The 20,446-nt window shown below is 41.4% G+C and overlaps 1 protein-coding gene across 4 annotated transcripts in view; it reads right to left on the minus strand.

Annotated features, from left to right (window-relative positions):
* Window positions 1-20,446, minus strand: part of SMARCAD1 (SWI/SNF-related, matrix-associated actin-dependent regulator of chromatin, subfamily a, containing DEAD/H box 1) — a 77,708-nt gene that overhangs the window by 47,913 nt on the left and 9,349 nt on the right. For 3 of the 4 annotated variants that reach the window (XM_034771060.1, XM_034771061.1, XM_034771062.1), the window contains exons 3-5: window positions 12,882-13,056; window positions 7,695-7,863; window positions 4,513-4,576 (exon numbers count right to left, since the gene is read on the minus strand). In XM_034771060.1, the coding sequence (XP_034626951.1) occupies window positions 4,513-4,576; window positions 7,695-7,863; window positions 12,882-13,056 (408 nt within the window). Of the gene's footprint in view, window positions 1-4,512; window positions 4,577-5,307; window positions 6,697-7,694; window positions 7,864-12,881; window positions 13,057-20,446 lie in introns of those variants that run through there. The other variant, XM_034771063.1, reaches the window with a different exon arrangement.

Genomic DNA, 20,446 nt, shown 5'->3' on the forward strand with positions numbered 1-20,446 from the left:
CTTTGAGAAATACCAGATATTAACAAACGTGAGAATTTGTGTAAACACACCCATCCTTTTAATACAAAACAGCATAGGAACCAATTATTTTTAGGCAATATAGAATCAATATGATTTTTACAACAGAATTTTAAGCATCTGGGAGCAGAAGCAATGAAACATTCTATTCTAATAAAAATTTAAATTTAAATTTAAAAACCTATTCCCTTTGAACTATACTTTTCATCTCTGTTAATGTTAAGAGGGTGGAATCAAATTCTGCACAAAATTTAACAATATGTAAAAAAAAAGTTTCCATTGTACCAGATGGTTTAAAGGGAATATGCAAATTATGAACATAAACATGTATTCAGCTATGTGTCTTTTTTGTGATATTTAAGGAACCTAAACATGACACACAACTTATGTAGGACTCCAAATTTAGGTTTTGTAAAGAGGAATGTTATAAAAAACTTAATATCAAATTAGTGCAATACAATAGAACTTCAGAGTTATAAACTGACCAGTCAACCACACACCCTGCGTAACAGTCTCACAGGAAGGGCAATGTTTGAAGCCCAGGGATTCTGTGCTGAACCAACACCTCTGGGCTTCAGAAGAAGAACAAACAAAAGGGACAAAGAAAAACTATTGTTATTTACACTAAACCTAACTAAGCGCTAGCTAACACAAGAATTTAGTGTTAAACACTTAAAAGGAACCATAAGCTGGAGCTCCAATTCGCAGTGGAGAGGGGGCAGTGGGGTAAGAGGAACTGAAAGGGGGTTGGAGCAGCTCAGTCCTCTACACCCTTGGTTGCATGCATGGGGATGCACTGGGGCACATGTGCTGCCCTGACAAGTACTAGTGACAACTGATCTGGTAACAAAGACCTACAGTGATATACAGATGTGCACAAGCACTCAAACATCCATGGAGTTCAGTCAATAAACACCAATATTACCACCACTTCGTAACATACTAAAAAGAAAAGTGAACTAAATTCTATAAGCCACTGATTTAATTTCATACTTTGTTTCCACTCTGTCTTTCAGGGTTGAACAGAACACTCAAATAATTTAACTATACCTTTTACATAAAATTTGAAAATTTATGTATTCAATATTTTAATCGTAATTTTAATATTCAACAATTAAAACTGTTCATACTTCTTACGAATTGTTTAAATGAAGAAACTGGTTAGGACTCATCAATTTCTGGCTATAAACACGAGTTCTGTCATTAGCCAGAGAGAATCTGAACAACAAAAGGTAATTAAGAATTTTGCCTATTCTTCCTCTCACTCAATCAGCTGTAAACTTTCACAAAAAGAAAAAACATTATGTGTTGAGGCAGGAAAGCAGGTGTTCAGTGATGCCTCCTCTTCTAAAAACGGGCCCAAAGTCAGATGATTTATGCCACTGCATTCAGGCATGCTTACTCCTGCCTAAATCTTTTAAATGAGCAACAGATGTCATTTTTGTCAGAATTTTACTTCCTAGAACACCTGTTTCTGTGGGCTTGTAGGCAAGGACATGAAATTGCATTTTTGTATGAAAAAGTATGGCTAAAAGGTAAAGACTGTATACTAGAAATCAAACTTGGCATGAGCTCATAGCAAATATTTTAGAATTAACATTTTAAAAATGCGATACTGACTTTTATAAAATTAATTTTAACTTAAAAATAAATTTGGTAATAATAATAAAACCCACTTAATTTAGGATTAATTTTCTTCCAGGTGGGACTTCCCTTATTTCTTGAAACTGGTCTAGATAAGCATTCCATCTCCAGCAGATCGCTAAGTTTTATCTTTCAATTACTAGCATCACAATTCTCATCCTCAACATATCATTCCTATAATGGTAATTTCAAATGCTTTTTGAGATCAGAAAGTATAAACTCACTGTAGACTCAAATACACACAACACAGAAAGTATTAAAACCATTTGCTAGTACTAAGCATCTGTCATAGCTATATTATCAATAGACCAAAGTCTCAAGATGCATAGAAGATCATTGTACATAAATTACTTCCTAATGTAAGCAAGCACAGTGCATGGGAGAGATGAAAAAACTAGTTTATCTTAGGGCATAGGAACACTAAGCTGTTGCTGTGCTAATGTCACAAAACACCAACATGAAATCTTTATCATTAATGACATCTTGATCATTTAAAGCAGGGGTAGGCAAATCTTTTGGCCCTAGGGCCACATTGGGTACAGAAATTGTATGGAGGGCCAGGTAAGGGAAGGCTGGGGGAGGCTATGCCTCCCCAAACAGCGAGGCGTGGCCTGGTCCCTGCCCCCTATCCAGCCCCCCAGAACCCCCACCCCCAGCCAACCCCCCTGACTGCCCCCCAAGACTCCCGCATCCTATCCAATCCTCCCTGCTCAATGCACCCCACGTTACCTGTGGGGTGGGGGAAAGGGTCTCAGTCTGTGTGTTTCCCCTGATCGTTTGGCTGCTCTCCCTGGCAGTCGGGCAGGGCTCGCTCCCTGTCTGGGCTTGGCTGCTGGGGATAGGGGCCAAGCATGCTGGGGGTGGAGGGGGGCCCCGTCAGCAGGGTCCAGGCCCCTTGACCGCTCCGCTGCAACCCCCCCTGCTCCCCGCCCCCGGACCGCGCCACCCTGGAGCACCAGGTCTGGTGCCGCCCGGCCCGAGCTGCAGCCACACTGCCCAGACGCTGGGTGAACTGTGACTGCGAGGGAGGCAGTGAGGGAGGGGAGCAGAAGGGGATGGGCCGTGGCTAGCCTCCTCCCCGCTCACCGCACTGCCAGGGAGTTGGGCTGGCTCCTCCGCAAGCCTGTCCTGACCGTGCTCCCTGGCAAGAGCTCGGGGGCCAGAGGGAAGGGTCCTGCGGGCCGGATGTGGCCCATGGGCCATAGTTTGCCCCCCTCTGATTTAAAGCACTCTCCACACAATTAAATCGAAAGCGATCTTATTACAGATAACTTCTCACTCTCACACCTCCACTCAGAGCTGTCCCCACGGGATGGTGAATCAGGGCGACAGCTCCGGTTCCCCATGCTTCGGGGGTCCCCGTGCAGCGGCATAATTGGCTGGCGCAGCAGGCAAATAGCTGGCTATGGGAGGCTACCCCAGCCTGCCCCTTCCACCCAAGGGAGAGCACACCGGGATGGAGAGAGCACGGGGGCGCTGCTGCAGCCTCCTCAACCCCAGGAAGGCGGGCGGCGTGGCCCCAGTCCTCTGGAGCCCAGCTGCGCTGCCGAAGCAGGGTCTGGGGAAAAGCATGCGCTGGGCCACCGCCTCCCCCACCATCCCCGGCGCAGTCGGTCCGGGAAGTGACATCACTTCTGCCCCAGGCCCTGCACGCCCCTAGGGATGGCTCTGCCTCCAATTCATTAAGGACATGGGTATCGTTCCTGCAGCTAGATGGAGACTGCATTACCAAAACTTGTTATTTCATCTCTTGTATTATTTGATCTTGATCTCACAGTCCTCAGGTTTTTGCATAAGCAGTAACCAACCACCAATAAAATGAGTATGATTTAATCCTGGGGAAAAAGGTTTGACTTTGGATTTATACGGAGGACACCAAGAACGCCAAGAAGTAAGAGCATCACGTGTTTGCTGTTCCGTACCATGCCACACACTGAGATTTTCCATCACATTACTAGGCATCTCAAATGCCCATAAGGCATCTTTAAAAAACAAACAAACAAACAAAAACCTCTCTAGGGCCTAAAGACACAGTTTGTTAGAGCTTCCACAAGTGTTTGGAGATATGCGATGGCTAACAGTCCAACAATTCTGACTTAATATTTCAAACATTCATCCTAAGCAAACAACCTTACAGGATGAATTTACTCATGAAAAAGCCCTGCAGGAAATAAATTCTTCATGCTACTGCTAATAAAAGTTTATCTGAATCTAGAGACGTTTATGCCGCTTTCCTGAATTCACCGTTAATGGCAAAAACTACTGAGCTAACACTCAACAGGTCTTTTGAGGAAAACTTTAAGACTTAATTCACAACAAACCATGAATATAATGCTATAAAAGGTACCAATCAATGTAGGCATTTGTTTATTCAGAATTAGAACCCAGCCAACTGGATTTTAGTGGCCAACTTCACATGGGCCACTAAACCAGATAAAATGACTGCCAATATTGACCTGGTCTGGATCTGAACAGGATCTAGAGGTAAAAAGCACTGGTACCCCATTACAGTTCCCTTGCATATGAAATTAAAAAAAAAAAAAAAAAAAAAAAAAAAAAAGGCCAAGAAGATTGCTCAATTACTCAATCTGCAAGTCCTGTTCTACCAAGAAGAGCAACCTTGAGCTATAGAAACTACTAAACTCTCCTTTTATTATGAGAGCATGGAAAGAATCTAAAACCATTTAAATGAAGAGAAAAACTAAACGGTGTGAATATTTTTCTCTTTGGATAAATGTCTTATTGCACTTCAATTTAAATATCCTCCCCTCAAGTTTGCTACAATGTGGAAAATCTTTCTGAATAATGCACAATTAGTATAATGTTCCAGTGGTAAAGATTACTGCATACCTTCATCATTAAACTTCAGACCAGCAGCTATTGCTTCATCCATTGTGCTGGTTGATTCTATCAACTAATAAGAGAAAAATTAAGTGATCAGTGACAAATAGAACAGAAAAAAGTTGCTAAGTAATGGTTGAAACTATTATTTCACTGCTTTACAACGTTTATAGTAAGATCTAACCACAATAACATGCAGTGATTAATCAAGCCAATTAGAGAGAACTGTTATTGCCTTGGAAGCACTGCAAAAATATGGATTGAAATACTACTTTTCAGGAATGCAAGTTTCACTTGTTGCATTTCTTGAATACTCTGAACATATCAGAGCTCACTTTTAATTTCTTCAAAAACCTACCTAGTTAAAATTCCAGCACTGGAAGCTTAAAATTCCATCTAGTTGTAAATATAAACACTCTCTATTTAGTAGTTTTATTACTTCATGCCAAGTCTTTCATATCTGTTGACTTCCTGGATCATGTGCATAAATAGGGTATCATGTGCTACTCTGGGAGTTTATATGTATTCTTATTCCCAATCCTAAAAACAGACCCTTCTCCTTCCCCTTACATAATATCTTGCATTTGAGGCTCTCAGTATTTTTATAAACTTGTGAACGTCAACACCTCTAAAGTGTTGCATTCATTTTACACATGAAGTAATTTGCCAAAGGTCATAGAACAAGCCAGTCACATAGATGGAAATACAATTCAGGAGTGCATGTTCTCACCCCCAGTTTTAATCATTACACAATGCCTCAGGTTGATGACAATAGGGTAGCTGTCTTAAGCAAGTACCACTCACCCTGGAATCATTCATTTCCTGAGAGCTTGGTAGGACAGGCTGTACAGGAACTTTCATGTAAAAACAGGTGACAAAAGGACTGATGTTTACAATCCCAATTGTTGTTTACAATGTCCAGAAGAATGTTGCACAGGTGCAAACAAGGGCAAAAATTAGCCCTGCCATTAGAATTTAGAAAATTCTGTTGATAGGGAACCAAAACAGAAGCCTTCTTAGTCTCTCAGTCAATTGAATGCAGTCAATTCAGCTAACAGGAGTTCCAGTTAACAGCTAAAAAAATTGTAACTTAAGTCAGTAGATATGATTGAACACAAATCAGGGAGCAGATCTACTGGGTAATAAAGTGTTTATTTATATTATTTATATTAATTAATTTATATTATATAATATTTAGTCATTTTTCTGACCTTTACTGCACTGTGAAGTGCAATTCTTCCCTGAAAAGTGACACTAAAAACAGGACTTTGTATTTTCCAGGCCAAATTTACTCAGCATACAAGTAAAAAAGAAGATTTCTTATTGTTAATTAGCATCCTTCACAATGATCCTCTGCACACTCACATTATTGAGAATATGCACCTACAGCTGAGCAGAGTGGCACTCTCAAGAAACAGTGCCCGTTGGAGCATCCCCGTACCTCAATAAACCACCAATCCACTTGGAAAGATACTAGGCATTGAGAACCAAGATAGATTTCAGGAAGGACCCAGGAAGGCTATGGTGAAAGGAGACTCAATTTGGCTGACTTAAATGCCAAGGCTTTAAAAACTAAGCTAGCCGAGATTTATTCCCTAAAACTACACTAAAACAATAAAATGTAACCATATACAGACATTAAAGTTAATTTTTGTTTTAGAACTAAGTTTGAGTAAGAGCATCCAGAAGTTCCAGGTTCATACACTAGCACATTTGGAAAGAACTAAGACGATTGAAGCAACTTGCCCCCTTTATAGCACTGCCTCAAACATTTAGAGCTATGGGGTGGGGTTTGTGGGTATTCCAACAGGCACTGCTTCTACTACACTGGTTGGCATCTCCTTAACAGTGCTCATGTGCAGAGGCCATTCAAAGAACTTCCACCCCGCCCCTAGTCCAACAACCAGCTCTGAACACTCACTGACATCTAAAAGTCAAGATGGGTTCTTTCCTATCTACACATCAGCAGTGACACCTGTGCCATCTTCAAATTAAGCCTTCACTTATTATTTAAATTCTCAGAAAGGAAGCATAGCCCAGTGGTTAGCATGTTAACCTGGGACAAGAAACGCACAGGTTTGATACCCTGATCCATCACAGCCTACTTGTGTGACCCTGAGAAAGTCATTCACAGAATCATAGAATATCAGGGTTGGAAGGGACCTCAGGAGGTCATCTAGTCCAACCCCCTGCTCAAAGCAGGATCAATCCCCAACTATTTTTTTTTTTTTTTGCCCCAGATCCCTAAATGGCCCCCTCAAGGATTGAACTCACAACCCTGGGTTTAGCAGGCCAATGCTCAAACCAATTCAGTTCACTCGTCAAGTGGGGAGAATATTTCCCTGTCTCACATGGGTGCAATAGGATGAATATAGTAAAGATTGAGAAGTGCTCACATACTATGGCAATGGGGGCCATATACAAGTGCCATAATAGATACATGTGTGTAGCTCCATTGAAGTTGCACAGGTGTGACTGAGGTCTTAATCTGAGGAAAGTGGCATAGAATACATTTCAGCTAAAAGAGGGTAGAGCTGTCAATCATTATGTAGTATAGATAGGCTTAAAAGCAAGCATCCATACTGTGATAACAGCAGACAATAGGCATTAGGCAGCCCACCTGAGACTAATGAGAAATATCAGAGATGTAGCTCTAATTCAAAATGAATTGAAGCTATATGGAAATTCTCCTTCATGAAGTCCCAAAGCAGTAGTCTAGGTTTCATTTTCATTGCAGAGAACTAAGGACTAGGACTATGAAAAAAAAATTCTAGGATAACCTGTGGGACTGAAGTCCATGCCTTTGACTGTACTAGAAAAAAAATTATATAGTGGCTGATGATCACCAAACATCGGTTGCCTTACTCTGCCTGTCTAAATGGGGCTGATGATCATTTTTACTGATAAAGAGGAAAGGGCTAACCTCTATTAAACAGGTGTTTCTTTCTGTAAGTTATTTAGCAAACCGTTTAGCCTCATTTTCACCAATATGTTTTAAATATATTTAAATAAGAAGGTAAAAGCTTTAAAGGGGAACTTTCTAGGACCGTGGTAATTAAATTTTAAAATCTTACCAAATGGAAATAAGCTTTTGCTAATAAAAGAATTAAGAAGTTCTTCTTCCATTCACATGGAAGGCACTAAAAACACATATTGCCTAGGAAATAGGCTGCAAAACCAAACAGTATTACTTGTAATAATTCTTGGTCACTTCTTTGCGGAAAGAGTTCCTTCAGTGTTTGGAGTTTAGCATCTCTGATGTCTTCCTCCTCATCCATGTCTGGCAACTGGTCTGCATCATTTGTATATGTAAATGTAGGTGGTACATCTTCAGCCTCTTCATCATCAGACTGTTCAGAGCTACCATATAAAGGAAAAGAAATAATAGGACTTTTTTCTTCTTAGGAATTCTGTTTTAGCATCCCCATAATTGTTCAGTGAAAATGTAGCACCACATAAGCTTATATTCATATAAGGTAGCTGTTAGTGTATTACCATTCTTTGAATGGAACTGGAAACAATTTAATAGAACTGAAACCACACATCACTGGCAGCACAGTTTAACAACAGAAAAAAATTCTCTTGAACAAAGGCCTTATTCATTCACCATAAAGCAAAAAAAATAGCACACATCCAATTTTTTTGCAAGATATCTTTGAGTCTTGCAAGTTACTAATATCCAGCATAGCAGTGGATCTGGTTGTATTTTACTTGTTATCCACTGTTCAGAACAAAATGAAGCATCTACAATTCACAGAAGTCTACTGTACATTAGCTTAGCAATACCAGTAAACCCATTTTTGATTTGAGGGTGGCAATCTGGGGTAGGGTGTTACCTATTGTGTCGCATAGCCATCTAACATTACAGCAGCCAATAGAATGTTTTACATCAATAGGTAATGTCACTATCTGTGTCTTGTCAGTACCATCAAAGTTCACTCTTTCACAAATGGAAATAGATTAAGGCATTATCTAAACTCAAATTCAGGCTCAAAAGGTCCAATATATATTTTCCCCAGAGATAAGATGATAGTGTGGACAGGGCCTTTACAAACTCACTCAGGGAAGGATCAAATCCATATCCAATATGTCATCTAAATTAAAAAATGAACCACATGAAAAGACCTACTTACAATATTTTAAATATATTAAAACGTGGCTCCATCTTGCAGTATAGACAGAACCTAATTTTGTTTTAACTATGTCCCTGAGATATACCAAAGCCTTGGATATATCCAAATCTATAAATCTATGAAGGCTTATGCATAACTGGCAACCCTACAAAATGGAACCACATTTCAGTTTATCTTTAGTTTTGTAGCACAGGCAGGACCTAAACATACTTATACGGAGGATAGCATCACAACAACTTAATTTAGTTAAGTGTCTGCATAGAGATGGGGCAGAAGAGAGTAAAAACTCAAAAATGTTGTTGTTTCCAACTGACTCTGGCTACATATTTTTCCATTAGACTGCAATATGTGAATAACCATCATGCTGAGAAAGTGTAATAAAGTATCTGTAAAAGATGCGGGCAAAAATTTGAGAGAATATTTTCATTTTTCATCTGTTCTTGCCTACAACTAATGCTTAAAAAGCTAAGCAAACCTAAAATACACCTGGCCAACAGCACAAAGCTGTAATAAAGCAAAAAATTCCTTTCCAACTTCAGCTAGGAATCAGTTTATGCCCTTAAGCGGGAGGGTGAGTATCCCTTGTAACATTTAAATACAGCGAGGCTGCAAATTATAGTTCTATTAATATATTTTAAATTCCTTTTGCTTCAGTACCTGCAGGAAAAGAATATTTGCATTAAGTCCAAAGAAAAAACAACAACAACAATCATTTGAAAGGTTACATTTCCTAAATAAGGTGCTTACCAATCATATCATTTATAAAATCCCAAGTACTTGATAAGAAGGTAGTAAATAGTTAAGGACATCATAAATCTTACATTGCCCACATGATCACATTCTTATTGACCATAAAGAAAAGCATACTTAATCACAACATGGCAAGTTTAATTCTGACCCATGAACTGAATTTTTTAATATATTCTAGGCAGCTCAGGTAGTGACACCTATAGTTAAGGTTGCCTGACACTTTGCATTAAAAAGATTTTATTTTCAGTGGTTTATAACTTCACAAAATTAATGGTTAAGGCTAAAATTTTCCATGCTAAGTGTCTGCGTCAAACGGACATGGTTATAAAAGTTTTAGCTAAAACAATTTAGCTGTTTCAGCAAACAAGATTAAGGAAAAATACATTTTACCTACGATAAAAAAAAATTAACAACCATTTTGCTGAAAAACTAACAGCAACACACATTGGAGCATGGATTTGAAATTTGGCAAAGGTGGTTGTGGGGGGATTGCTCAGGTATCAGAATTACCATCCCTGTGAACATCTCCCCAAATTGGCAAGTAAGATCCTGCTGAAAAAAAATTGCAGTTTGCTCAGTTAAGACTTGTTAGCATTTGACAGCTAAATTCTCTGAAGACTATTTGCATGAGCATGCTCCAACCTCAAACAGTTCCCACATACCAACATGACTGCATGTGCTATCCCACAGCGCAACTGAGCATGCTCCCAGCCCAGGAATTCAGGGGCTGAGCAGGACTTTCGCCACAATTGTTACTAGCAGGCGCCAATATAGCACCACACACTGGAACTGAGAGAGAGATATTCTCTCCTGTGCTCTCAATGGTCCCCATGCTGGCACAATGGCAACTTGGAAAAGATCTATGTAGCCTCACTCAAATGCAGAGGCATGAGGAACAGAGGAGGAAGAGATGCAGGGGAAAGGAATGAGAAGCAGGAGCTCAGGGGAAAGGAAGGATAAAAATCAGAGGATAGCATCTGGAAGGATAAAAATCTGGGGGAAGAGGGATTAAAAGCTGAAGTAGGGGCTGATATGAAAAAGCTTGTGCCTCCTCCAGCACACACCTTCCAACTTCGGCAAATAATGAAGCAGGGATCCTATAAACAGGTGTTTCTCAACCTTTTTGATACCAAGGTCTGGCTTGCTACCTTCCTAAATAGTGTCAGAGATCTGAGGAACCGGCGCTGGTCCATAAACCGGTTGTTGAGAAACACTGCTATAGACTTCAGAGTAGTAGCCGTGTTAGTCTGTATCAGCAAGAAGAACGAGGAGTACTAATGGCACCTTAGAGATTAACACATTTATTTGAGCATAAGCTTTTGTGGGCTAAAACCCATTTCATTGGATGCATGCAATGGAAAATACATTAGGAAGATATTTATACACACAGAGAACATGAAAAAATGGGTGTTGCCACACCAGCTATAACGAGACTAATCAATTAAAGTGGGCTATTATCAACCGGAGAAAAAAAATGTGTGGTGATAATCAGGATGGTGCACTTCCAACAGTTGACTAGAAGGTGTGAGTAACAGCAGGGGAAAAAATTAGCGTGAGGAAATAGTTTTACTTTGTGTAATGACCCATCCACTCCCAGTCTTTATTCAAGCCTAATTTAATGGTGTCCAGTTTGCAAATTAATTCCAATTCAGCAGTTTCTCGTTGGAGTCTGTTTTTGAAGTTTTTTTGTTCGAGTATTGTAACTTTTTAGTCTGTAATTGAGTGACCAGGGAGGTTGAAGTGTTCTCTAACTGGTTTTTGAATGTTATAATCCTTGATGTCTGATTTGCGTCCATTTATTCTTTTGGGTAGAGACTGTCCCGTTTGGCCAATGTATATGGCAGGGGGGCATTGCTAGCACATGATGCCATATATTACATTGGTAGATCTGCAGGTGAACGAGCCTCTGATGGTGTGGCTGATGTGATTAGGTCCTACAATGGTATAGACCTTGAATAGATATGTGGACAGAGTTGGCAACGGGCTTTGTTGCAAGGATAGGTTCCTGGGTTAGTGTTTTTGTTGTGTGGTTGTTGGTGAGTGGAGCTATAAAACAACAGCCTCATTCACTACATAGACCCAATTCAGTGCACGGGATAGGCTGTGCTCTGGAGATCAATGAGGCTGTGGTTCTGTGAATCATATAATTAACAACTGCATAGACAACCTTACTTCTGGCATTTCCCAGCTTTTCAGTGTCTGATTTTGCAGACTTAGTGTTCTTTTAGCACAGGAAATTATAAACAAAACAAAGTTTCTAAAAACAGCAAACCATAAAAAAAACAAATTCCATTGCACAAAATCATATTAAACTATATGACGTCATGAAGTAATGCAAAAATTAAAATTAAAAAATTCAGAACAAAATTTCAAAATTCAATAAAAGGATTTTTTCCAATGTAAACAAATTTCCAAGTCTTTCACAATTGAAATTTCACAAAAAAGCTTCTATTGGTTGAAATTCCCCCCCCAACAAAAACTTTTGACAAGTTTTCTGACAAGCCCTAATTGTAACCTTTAGATCCCCAGCACACTTCTGCCACTTGAGCTAATGGTGTAACAAATAGCAGAAGTAGGTTTTCATCCTCTACTTGGCTCAGCCACTCCCTTTCCAGTGACTTCACAGCTATTTATTGGATAGCAAAGATACGTTGAGACTCAGGAATCCTGGCTTCTATTCCATGGACTGTATTCTAATGGTTACAGACCCTTATGCCATTGTCCCTTCCCATGTCTCTGTGTGGCTCAAAAGCTTTTCTCTCTCACCAACAGAAGCTGGTCCAATTAAAGATATTACCTCACCCACTTTGTCTCTACAATAGGACCCGTCATACGTTCAACAATTCTGCACGTCAAGCCATGTATGCATAACTATTTTTGTGCTGAACTCTCTTCACTATATAAAGTTTATTAGATATTATGCCCTGAAGGAACACCTGACCATCTCTCAACAGGGCTTCTTCAGGGGCAGAGAAACTGAAAAGCATTGTGTAATTCTGAAGAGTTCCGAAAGCTATATTAAAGAAATAATTTCCATTAACTTGAGGCCTCCGGTCACTCGACAATTTTGGCACTACATGAGAACTAATCTGTCTATAAAACCAGGATGAAAGCAAGCAAGCTAAAGCAAAAGCCAATATATAAATACTTCAGCTAACCTTTTAAAATTGAATTTTGAGAAATGGTGGTGCTTGAATTCACTGAAAATTGCCCATAATGTGATAAATACCAGAAGTATCATTGAAACTGGGATTTCTCCAGTGAACTAGGTAGTACTCAGAGGAAGACAACTCTTTAAAGAGGTGAAGCTTTTTGAGACGAAAGCTCAATACAGCCTGGTTATTGGAGACATTCAAAACCAACATGGCATTTAGTCAGCACACATGAAATGAATTTTTTTTTTTTTTTTTTTTTTTTAAAGTAGGGCATTAAAATTCAGAAACTCACAAATGAAGATAATGAATACTACAGAAGATTGGTATGGTAAGGACTTACATTACAATCACCTCGCTCATGGGAACAGTGTCTTGTTTTGTACTGGAACAGTTTGGTGGTCCTTGATCCTCACTATCTGAAGACACATCAATGAATTGTATCCCTCTTCGATTCTTGAAAGATGATGAATTCTTTGTCCTCTCTGCTTCTGGGGTTTCTGGGACACTGGAGTCTTCTGTACAAGTCATTTGGAGGTGGAGAAAAGAATATAAATTCAAAACGTTTCATTGCAACTAAAGCCTCACCACAAAAGTTATGATCTTTCATTGAAAAACACTGACTATTCAAATAAAGCTTACACCATTAGGTGTTGATGACTCCCCAGAATCCATGGGTTTCCCATCAGCAGACTTCTCATTTAAGTTCTCTAGTTGACCAAATTCTTATTTTTGAATACCCAATAGCTTTAAACACAAAAGCCATTCAAAAACATGAATATGGCTTTTAAAGTGAACAACTACCGGGTTACAAGCCAAACTTGTATAACCCTCCTTGTGACACCTGTGACTTCATGGTTAGGCTGACCAATTAATTACTTGACCAACTTGGTCTTGGATTTGCTGAGGCATACAGCAGACTTAAATTTCCACATGAACAATGACTATGAATCAAACTCAAGATCTCCCGGTCACCCCAGACGTCATGGAACTATTACAAGTGGCTTTTCACTCTACTCAAAAGTGCCCAGACTACCTTAATTCTTGGGTTGTGTGATCAAGTTCCTCCTCTACCTTGGTGGGTCCTGCATTTATTGGCGGATTTTGCTCACCTCAGAGATTCACAGTAACCCGCAGTTTGGCCACTTTCGTGGCTCAAATTTGCTGTTCACTCAGATAACCTCATCACCGGCCAGTATGGGGAGAAAAGAGTAAGAACAATCCCCGCAGTTTCTGCTGATCCACCATGTGGGTCGGGGAACAGCCCAGAGACCTGCACCTCTGGTGGAACCTCCTGGGTTGGATCAGGAGTTGGGAGGTTTGGAGGGGAAACCCAGGCCCACCCTCTACCCTGGGTTCCAGCCCAGGGCCCTGTGGACTGCAGCTGTCTAGAGTGCCTTCTGGAACAGCTACGCGACAGCTACAATTCCTTGGGCTACTTCCCCATGGCCTCCTCCCAACCCCTTCTTTGTCCTCACCACAGGACCTTCCTCTTGACGTCTGTTAACGCTTGTACTGCTCAGTCCTCCAGCAGCACGCCCTCTCACTCCCAGCTCCTTATGCACACCTCACTAACTGGAGTGAGAGCCTTTTTAAACCAAGTATCCTGATTAGCCTTAATTCATTCTAGCAGCTTCCCAATTGGCTACAGTTGTCCTAATTAGCCTGCCTGCCTTAATTAGTTCTAGAAAGTTCCTGAGTGTTCTGGAGTAATCCCTGTTATTTTACCCAGGGAAAAGGGACCTGCTTAACCTGGAACTAATGTATCTCCCTTCGACCCCTCTCTTGTAGCCATCTGGCCTAACCATGTCACAGTTGGAAATTAAGTCCCTTTGATTTGAAAAGGAGCATGTGTAGACACTGCAGCTCTGAGCTCTGTTTTCCAGCTAAACAAATGGCTCCCTACATCTCCTTTCCTTCTAAAATCTTTAGTGGCATAAATCCAAGATGGGGTCAGAGGGAGTAGATCTCCACTCAAGCCAAGCGTTCCGCATGCCTCCAGTCAGTCCTTTTTATTCATTCACTTGAGCGGATGATGGAAGTGGTGATTGGAGCACCACAGAATAGTAAGTTTGAGATTTAAGGTGTATTTGGTGAGGGTGGGTTCACTTACACTACAAGCATATCTGTAGCTTAGGCCGTGTTTACACCTGACAGCTTACAGTGGCACAGCTGTACCGATGTAGCAGTGCCGATGTAAGATCGCTCGTGTAGCTGCTCTATACCAATGGGAGAGAGCTCTCCCATCAACATAATAAAACCATCTCAATGAGCGGCAGAAGCTATGTCAGCAGGAGAAGCTCTCCCACCGAAATAGCGCTGTACACACTATCACTTATGCCAGTGAAAATTATGTCACTCAAGGGGGTGTTTTTTCACACCCCTGAATGACCTAAGTTTTGCCGACATAAGTAGTAGTGTAGACATAGCCTTAAATGTCATTTCACTATGCTGTTTGTTCTTTTTCAGATACCTGTAGTCAGGGAGATATTGCTCAGGCAGCTCCCATGCCAGTATGTGAGACTCAGGTTACAGTCCACACTGCTAAAGCCCAGCAACCCAAGCCAGCTGATAGGGGCCAGCCACAGGCGTTTTATTGCAGCATAGACATGCCCTTACACTACACACCAAAATGTGCACTTGGAATAGGTGGGAATATTCCACATATTCATTTTGCCGATGGGTTAAAGAACAGTTTTAAGTAGTTTTCCAAAGAACACATAGGAATTATGTGGCAGTCAAGAACCCTGATCTGAGATAGAAGCCTCATGTCTTACCCACATATTCTTAAAAAAAAATAAAAAAAAAATAAAAAAAAAAAAATTATTTTTTTTTAAATGAGCAGAACTAGAAAAAACTGCTCAAGACAGTATGGCAAGCAACTAGAATTTATTCAGTCAAAAGCTGTATGATTTTCTTGATGAGAAAAATTACAGACCCTGGAGGCATGCAAGAGTGAAGGAGGAGGGAGAGAGCATGCAGTGGAGACTATGACAGCTGTGGAAGGAGTCTGCTGTAAGAAAGCAACCGTGCAGGAAATAAATATAAAATAACCTGCAAGGTACTGTAGCAGTTTTTGACAGAAACTTAGATAAACTAAGTATATGACTTCAAGCAATTTACTGACACTGTGGAAACTTCTAAAAAACAGTAGGAATTTTAAGATGTGAGGGGGAAAAACTGCCCATTAAATTGTAAAATATATTGCTAACACATAACAGGGTTTTGTACAACAAGGCAGAGTCACTAGAAAAATCAAGTAAAAATTTGAACTTGGATCCTGGCACCATTGAACGAGTGGACCATGACCATAACCAAGACATCTTCAACATTCTAGGGGAAAACGAAGTCATCAGCCATTAATAAAATGTAACCTTTGCATGGGCCAAGGTCTAACAGCAATTGAAAGGCCACAGGATTTAAGATAACATTGGAATATGCTAATACAAAAGGTTCTAAAGGGGAAAAGGTTTTGTATCATTCCTGGCATTTGACCATTGAGATGAAAAAGGAAGAAAGTTCCTCTTGTGGAGGATGGCCTTGTGCATAGCTAAAAGATGAGACAACAATCCACTCTTCTCACTAAATTAAAAGTAAAAATAGAGAACATGTTTATTTTCTGGGATTCTGTTTCAATAGAGAAACTCTTCTTTTATCAAACTGATAAAATTCTCTGGAATGTTTAGACTTGTAGTGAAACTTAGAGCAGGTCTACATTACACCCTAAATCAATATAACTTACATCGCTCAGGGGTGGGAAAAAGCTCTCTCCACCCCCAAATCCTCGAGAGACAAGTTTTGCGATACCTACATCAGCACTGTGTCAGCAAGAGGCTCTCTCCCACCAACATACCTTCCACTTCTCACGGAGGTGGAATAATTATGTCAATGGGAGAGAGCTCTCCCGTTGGCATAGCAAGTCTTCACCAGACGCGCTACAGTGGTGCAGCTGTGCCAATGTAGTGCTGTAGGATAGCCTTGCCTTTTGATTTACTGCCAGCAGTTTGATCTCGCTATCATTTTGTGATATACTTGTTTGCTCCAGTGACAATAATTTTTTCTATATGCTACTGTTCACTCTACAGCAACTGTTACGTGCCAATCTTATGATGCTTCATCTGATATAAAAAGTATTATTAAACAGAAAAGCTTCGGAAATTCAGTCTAGTTAGTGTAGATTCAAAATGGTGCACACACATGCAGGAACTGGTGCTTTCCAGCCTTCTGCTATCAAGTAAGAAACTGCAGAATCCCAACTACGCTGTGAAATTTGACTGCAAAACATAAGCTTTTGTTTTTAAAAAGTTTTTGGACAGCATGACAGCAATATGGTACCCAAACGGGAAACAGAAACCCAAACAGTGACTTCATGAATCTGCAAGCAGCTGGTAACAGCAGAGATGTTAACCTTGTTCTTAGACTTTTAGGGAGGTTAATGAAAATAGCTAGGGAGGTTGTCTGCAGCTCTCTCTTTCACCCCTCCCTTGAAAAAACCAGGACTGCTCCCCCTTCTTCCCCACTCTATAGCCAAAGGGAGGGGGGCACACCTGGGCCACCAAGCCACCCCTGTTGCACTCCCCCACCTGCACCCCAAACAGGAAGAAGGGGAGGACAGGCCCTAGGAAAGCTGCCTTCCTATGCCGCCTAGGTCTTTTTTAATTAATTAATGGAGATATCCCATCTCCTAGAACTGGAAGGGACCTTGAAAGGTCATTGAGTCCAGCCCCCTGCCTTCACTAGCAAGACCAAGTACTGATTTTGCCCCAGATCCCTAAGTGGACCCCTCAAGGATTGAACTCACAACCCTGGGTTAAGCAGGCCAATGCTCAAACCACTGAGCTATCCCTCCCACCTTCACCAGTCCCAGAGCTGGACCTCCTGCTAGGGATGATACTCCTTCTCTTCTCCCTCCTCTCTCACATTCGGCGCTGCCTTCTCCTGCCCCACAGACTGTGCAGTGAGGGTCTGATAGGAGACAAGCCGCAGCAACTGTCAGTGGGGCTTGGGACGTCGGATTCACTGCATGATCCCCAGGCTGCACACTGTACTCCAACTGCCCTGCGTGGATCCTACTGCATTGTTCAGTGTGCGTTTTTACTTTATATATAACAAAATTGCATATGAATTAACATGTGCTTGCAAAATTAGTAGGTTTAAGCCTGAATTAGTAATTTCATAATTATATGTTAAAAAAACAAAATCGGGAGGATTTCTAAAAATTGGGGAGGGTTGGCATCTCTGATGTTACTCAATTTAGTGTTAACTCTCATTTTAATGACAGAAGTTTATACAGGTTGAATCTCTCTGGTCTGGCAACATCCGTGGTACAGCATGATTTTATTTTATGTTTTTTGTGCTTTATCTACTTATTTCCTTGTGCCAATACAGGAAAATTGTGTAACACTAACACTTTGTTATGAAGAGAGCCGGTAAACCTTGGCTAGGCGGCGTTGCAAGCACTGTTCCATTTATTCGCCTCGGCGATATAAAAATAAAAAGAGACCCGCTCGCCACAATAGTGGCCTCCCGCAGTTTGGCAAATTTTCTGCTTCAAGACCAGTCAGGTCCCAAGGGTGCCGGACTAGAAAGTTTCGACCTGTATGTCAATGTTCCTATCTTTCACTGCTGATGATTTTAACAGAACAATACAGCTATATGCCTATCTGCCATTAAGGGAGGCAGCTGCAGATACTAGGAGAGCAGGGCAATGTCTGGTTGTTGTCAAGGGTTGATGGGATGATTAACTTCTAGTCTAAGTCCCCCAAAAGAATTTCTAGCCAGTTGTCTATTCACAAGGGGGCAAGGAGTAGGACGTATCCTCTTCCTAATGCAAAAAGCTTCAACTGATTCCTAGTTAACAGCACCCCATCTGCCCGTAGGTGCAAAAGCTCAGCTGACAAAAACCAATCCTCTCTTCCTTCCCTCTACACTGCAGTCAATGTGCATTGCCAACACAAAATTTTACAACCCTGAAAAATCAAGTTACGAAGGCAGCATAAAATTGAAAAGCATTCCAAACTTGAGATCTGTACTGAGTTTAGTATCAGCATCAACAAGACAAGAAATATTACTTCTATAGCTCCATAAATATACATGGCACTTTATAGAGTAGAGACAGGCTCCCTACTGTATTCCAGAGGGAGATCTGCGCCAAAAAAATACAAATTTTGCACACAATATTATAAAATTCTGCAAATTGTATTTGTCAATAAGTAAATGTGGCAGCTCCAGCATGGCAGTGGGGAGCACAGACCACTGGCTGCACTGAGGTCCGAGATCACCCTGCAGGCCGCATCTCTGGCACATGGACTCTGTGGTGAGGCTGCACCCGACCCTGACACAGCGCAAGGGCATGGCCTACACCAAACACATCCCAGGGCCCTGTCCCTCTGTACCAGGTGCACGAGGTGTAGGCTGGCAGGCTCAGCCTTGCAGAATTCAAGTGTGGAGCAGCTTAGTGGGGGGATTCAGGTGTGGGGGGAGAGGGCTCTGTGTGGGACAATCTGAGGGCAGGCAACTCAGTGGGGTGTCCACGTGCGGGATCTGGATGCACAGGGGCTCAATGGGAGGTTCCGGATGCAGGGACAATGGGACTCTGTAGGGGGGTTCAGGTGAAAGTGGTTGGGGCTCAGCAGGGTGGTCCACGTACAGGAAGTGTGGGGCTCGTCAGGGTGGGGTTCGAGTGCAGGTGGAAGTCCGATTGCATGGGGAGAGGGGATCAGCAGAGGAGCGTCCAGAAAAGGTGCTAGGCGGGGGGGCTGGGGATGCGGGGTGGGGGGGTGTGTATGGGGGGGGGGGGCAACTCCCTGTAAAGTGACCCTTCTCCCCTTGCAGCAGAGGAGCGATGGGGGCAGGAAGTGGGGGGGGGGGAGGCAGAGCCTCCTGCAGCCATGGAAGATTTGACCTAGCCCCGGTCACCCCTTGAGGAGAAAGAGCAAGTCCTCCCCAGACCCCCAGCCTAGCCAGGACTAGCAGCTGAGCCCAGCACAGAGGAGGAACCAGCAGCTGCAGTGTCTCCAGCAAACAAACAAAACAACACCTCCCCTCGCTGTGATTTACTTCCCTGCCGGCTAGTCCGGGCACCCAAAGTGGCATGCCAGTGCGGCTGGGGAGAGTTGTGTGACCGCTCTCGTGGCTTCCCTTTGTTTTCCCATTAGAAAGTCATGTTTCTGCAGGGAAGCAAAAAAAAAAAAAAAAAAATCTGTTGGGGACATGAATTCTGCGCATGCACAGTGGTGCAGAATTCCCTCAGGAGTATTAGTTTACAGTCTAAATTTAGAAAAGTAACATGAAAACACAAATGGGATTAGGAAGAGGGGATCGCCAAGGACAAAGACATTATGATTGTTCAGAAGCTTGGAGCTTTGAGGATTATTGTTTTTAAAATGTTAATGATTAAAATTACAAGCCTGTTGGAGGTGATGATTTTTGATAATGGACTTACAGCACTGTTCCGTTCTTAAAAAAAAAAGCATCATGGAGACCACGTTTGTATTAATCCTTTCCAGATTAAAGTGTGCTTACTTTCCAAATAAAAAGATACTTTTCTAGTGCAAGACCTGGAAACTCAACCTAGGATGTGAAAATAAAATTGTTTTCCTCCTTTATGCCTCAGAATAATGATTTCTATTTATCCTGTGCAAGCCCCCGAGCTTTCAAATTTCGTTTCAAGTCAAGGTGGTGGGAAAAGATTGGAAAGAAGAGGGAACTAGGGATGGAATTAAAGTGTACTTGCACAAATAAGGCATACATTGCTCAATTTGTTTGTGGAAAAGAATATTTTTCAACTGATGTACCCCAGGCATAAAAGATACTAGACAATTACGTCACTTACAAAGGATACCGTCAAGGCTGAAAAATAATTGTTTTAAATAAGATAAAATATTGCATGTAATGCAGTATCTTAAT

The sequence above is a fragment of the Trachemys scripta genome, chromosome 5 (assembly GCF_013100865.1).
Source record: "Trachemys scripta elegans isolate TJP31775 chromosome 5, CAS_Tse_1.0, whole genome shotgun sequence".
Taxonomy (NCBI): Eukaryota; Metazoa; Chordata; order Testudines; family Emydidae; genus Trachemys; species Trachemys scripta.